The following is a 3,671-nucleotide window of genomic DNA, read 5'->3' as shown; positions in this document are numbered from 1 at the left end:
ACACACAAGAGTTAAAACGGTCAGCAGCCACTGCTCTGATCCGAGTTAAAAAAAAAAAAAAAAGAAAAGAAAAAAAAAAAAGAGTGCATCAGATAAACACAAATGCGCCCCCCTGGTGGTGAACTCACTGATAAAGTGTGCGGACGCGGCACTGACTTGGCTGTTTGGGTGGTTGAGGCACAGTGCTCGGTACGCCGCAGGCACAGAGCAGAGGAGCAACGCTCACCTTGCACGTCAACAAAGCTGCGGCGGCTGCTGCTGCTGCTGCTGCCGGACGCGACAATAAAAGCCACTTAGACTACAGATTAGCACACAAACTGACGTAGAACATCACACTTTCTGACTCTCTGGCTTAGACGATTTTTCTTCTTCTTTGTCCCCGTAAGACAAATATTATTATTAAATTACATTTTTAGTGTAGGAACCATTTCGTGATCCATCTTGTCGGATACATCTTAAATTTGCGCTTGCATGTGCGCTGCTGCAGGACGGACGTGTCGTCTGAGGAGACTCTCCTCCTCCTCCTCCTCCTCCTCCTCTTCCTCCGCCGGGGGATGAAGCACCCGAATGTGAGCGGCGCCGCCAGAAACAAGCATTTAAAGGTCCCATACTCTGCTGATTTTCACGTCTCATTCAAAATGGGGGCAGTTTCACATAATTGGCTACACCCCCGTGCTCCCTAAAAAAAGGTAAAAACGAACCCTCTGTTTACAGCCTGCAATTGCCGAGTTTTAACTTCCTGCTAAAATTGATTCTTTATCATACCTTCCACATGTTTGGAAGGGGAACAAGGCAATCTTAGAGGGCGGGGCCAGAATTTGGGGAAGGTATAGGTGAGGACTCTATACTGGTGTTTCTCAACTGGTGGCTCGCGGCTTTGTGGGCAGTATCAAGAGTAAAGTAAAGTATTTCTAGTGAGAAATACTTTATTTTATGGGGTTAAAACTGCCTTGAAATGCAAAATAACAGAATTGTATACATTTCAAACCACGATTAATCTCTGTTAACTACTAGTTAACTATGAAGATTCTGCGATTAATCGCAATTAAAAAAGAATTAATCACTTGACAGGCTAGCGTTTTATTTTTGTGGAATAAATTTGGTCCGCGACTTCCTGATGATAAGGAGGGGGGAAAAAAATGTGCGTCCTGAGACTCCACCAGTTGAGAACCACCGTTCTCTACCCTTTGTGATGTCATAAGGGGCCGCTCACGAAAACTAGTTCACTTAGATGAAACTTTTAGTGAGCCCTTACCCACTCTATTACCAAGACAAAACATTTGTGAACTTCGCATCATGTGGGACCTTTAAATGCCTCGGGCGTCAGGTGCCTAGGTTGCCGTGACGATCGCCGGCACGGTGATGACGCACGGGGGAGGCAGGCTCTCGCTCTCCACCCGGTAGCTCACGTCGGGGCGAGGCGCGGCCGCACGAGGCGTCCCTCCCACGGCGACGTCCTCGTCTTCGTCCTCCAGCGTGGACGACCGCTCGCAGGTTCGCTCGGCCTCCTCCGACAGCCGGTTCTCCTCCTTCTCCTCTTCCCTCTGGCGAGAGAGCGACACCGCGCGGTGAGTTTTTTTTTTTTTTGGCCAAGCGGGAAAATGAGGTAAAAAATTAGCGCAGAGCGACGGCGGGCCGCACCTCTTTCTTCATCCTGTAGTACTCGTCGATGGCGTACTGATACTTGGCCGACGTTATGCCGAAAAAGGAGGCCATCCTCTCTCCCAGGTAGTCGCAGGCTGGAGGAGAAAGTGAAGCAACTAAGGGCAGCTCGCTAGGGATCGATGGGCGACGGCGAAATTAATTTGGATTCGACATTGTTTCCGTAAACGCTGTGCGACTTTATCTTATGTTTCTGCTGACCCTTAAATTCTGGGTTCGACGTCAGCACCGTTAAGTCTGTTGTAACACGATGGACAATTAATGAGATTGAAATTTCTTTCCTGAATCACTGCACATTTTAACACTGATTCAGACTGGTTAAACTTTCCAAGCTGATTTTCTGCAGAGCCACAAACTGAACCGTTTCCAGCTCTGACCTTCAAGGTCACTTGAACTTGAACTTGAACTTTAAGGTACAGAGCAATGAGCATCGATGTTTCAAAGACAGATTCTTTCACCTGATAAATTCAAACGGTATTGTCACCAGTAAAGTCACCATGGTTGCAGAGCATCAGAACTTCCAAGAAGAATTCCCAAGAATTCCCCCCAAAATTTCAACCTTCAGAACATTATGTTCAAGTTCCATTATGAGAAATTTTGGACATTGGTCCTTTAAATTGAAACGTGTTCCAGTCTAGAACCTGATATGTGGAGTTTGGAGACATCTATCTGCTCTCGAACCTCTCTGCTGTGAGTATGACGTTGGTGTATGAGCTCCTGGGGTGGACCAACCTGAGATGGTGGACGTGGCTGCCCTCCACATGTGGAACCAGACGTAGGGACCCCAGGTCTGCTTGGACTGCAACACATACATGCATTAGGATTTATTATTCATCTCTTCTTCAGCCCACCATGTCCTCCAATCATGCCCAGCCACATCTTCACCCGTTCTCACCCTCACCGCTTCAACCGGGGAGGACAGCAGGTCCTTCCGCTCTGCCACCTTGTCCTCCTCCTCCTCTTCTTCGTCGGTGCTGTACTCCTCCATGGTCTCCCCGCTGGAGAAGTGGATGATCCTGCGGGGGACCTTCTCCCTCTGCTGCTGCTCCCCCTCCAGCTCCACACTCTCGAAGTCTTTGCCCGGATCGGAGCTCCGAGCCTTGGGAGAAAACGCGCTCCGTTATAACAGTAACGGGGTGTTATGACGAGAAAGGCAGCAGGTGCAACGAGGTAAATAAACAGCGCCGACATTACAGTGACAGGGCAGCGAGCTGCCAACCGGAAGCTGGGCGACATCCTCGCTAACGCCTAGCAAAGCGAGGCGACCCGACAAAAACAAACACACAAGCGGTAAGCGGTTGTTCACCGACCTGCTCCACCTCCACCGTCTGTCCTATCGACACGCTGACGTTGCTGAGATACAGCGGGATGTCGCCCATGGTCGACCCTCTTCTGCTCCCTCTTCGACTTCTTTGTATCCCTGGATGCTGCGCGCGACCACCAGAGCCGGAAGTGGCGCGCTGCGTCAACCTGTTCGTGACGTCGCCAGGAATTCTGCATGAAGGGCGACAGGCGGTTTTGTTGTTGTTGTTGTTGTTGTTAATTATTTTTTCTTTTTTTGTAACTATTTTATTTATTATATTTTCTGTATTTCTTCATATATTTTTTCTTCTTCGCATTTTAGTGCTGGGATGAGGAGATACAACCCATATACCCCTGATGGTCTTCTCACTCTCTGCATCTTTTTTTCTTTTTTTTACCTCACTCACTTTGCCAACCACTAGATGTCAGTAAAGTACCAAATAACACCAGGAATGAAAACGACGTCGTTTGTGAGCTGGCAGAAAATTACCAGGGAGAGAATCCTGAGGTCTACAAATCAGACACATCATTCTGTTTAACAGTAAATATTCTGGCATGGAAGGCTGCACACAAAACTCATTCAGGAAGAAGGAATCTGTAACCTTAAATGTGCAAACCAGCCTTATGTTGTCACAACATGGTCCATGGTGTATTTTATATTCTCCCGAGATATGATCCAAGACGTGCACCTTCATCACCACAGTCTA

At 48.1% G+C, this 3,671-nt stretch overlaps 1 protein-coding gene across 2 annotated transcripts; it reads right to left on the bottom strand.

The window, feature by feature from the left end:
* Positions 1-360: 360 nt before the first annotated feature.
* LOC142879975 (protein FAM177A1-like) lies at positions 361-3,131 on the bottom strand. Of its 2 annotated transcripts, none has more exons than XM_076013564.1 (5): positions 2,973-3,131; positions 2,558-2,761; positions 2,395-2,461; positions 1,642-1,739; positions 361-1,544 (listed from the first exon to the last, which is right to left on the bottom strand). In XM_076013564.1, exons 1-5 carry the CDS (start codon positions 3,039-3,041, stop codon positions 1,332-1,334), a joined length of 651 nt encoding a protein of 216 aa, XP_075869679.1. In that variant the 5' UTR covers positions 3,042-3,131; the 3' UTR covers positions 361-1,331. The 2 variants fall into 2 exon arrangements, with proteins under 2 accessions (XP_075869679.1, XP_075869680.1); XM_076013565.1 differs by having other exon boundaries at positions 2,564-2,761.
* Positions 3,132-3,671: the final 540 nt, after the last annotated feature.

Source organism: Nelusetta ayraudi, unplaced genomic scaffold (genome assembly GCF_046127955.1).
Source record: "Nelusetta ayraudi isolate G7.1 ecotype Tasmania unplaced genomic scaffold, CSIRO-AGI_Nayr_v1 ptg000151l, whole genome shotgun sequence".
In the NCBI taxonomy this organism is placed as follows: domain Eukaryota; kingdom Metazoa; phylum Chordata; class Actinopteri; order Tetraodontiformes; family Monacanthidae; genus Nelusetta; species Nelusetta ayraudi.
Note: the sequence above shows the minus strand (reverse complement) of the source record. Positions and strands in the feature narration are given on the sequence as shown.

Coding starts and splice junctions, on each gene's coding strand:
- LOC142879975 (XM_076013564.1), bottom strand. CDS start 3,041: ATGGGCGACATCCCGCTGTATCTCAGCAACGTCAGCGTGTCGATAGGA. Junction 2,762..2,972: donor AGACGGTGGAGGTGGAGCAG/GTCGGTGAACAA, acceptor TTTTCTCCCAAG/GCTCGGAGCTCCGATCCGGG. Junction 1,740..2,394: donor AGCCACGTCCACCATCTCAG/GTTGGTCCACCC, acceptor TTTCTCCTCCAG/CCTGCGACTACCTGGGAGAG.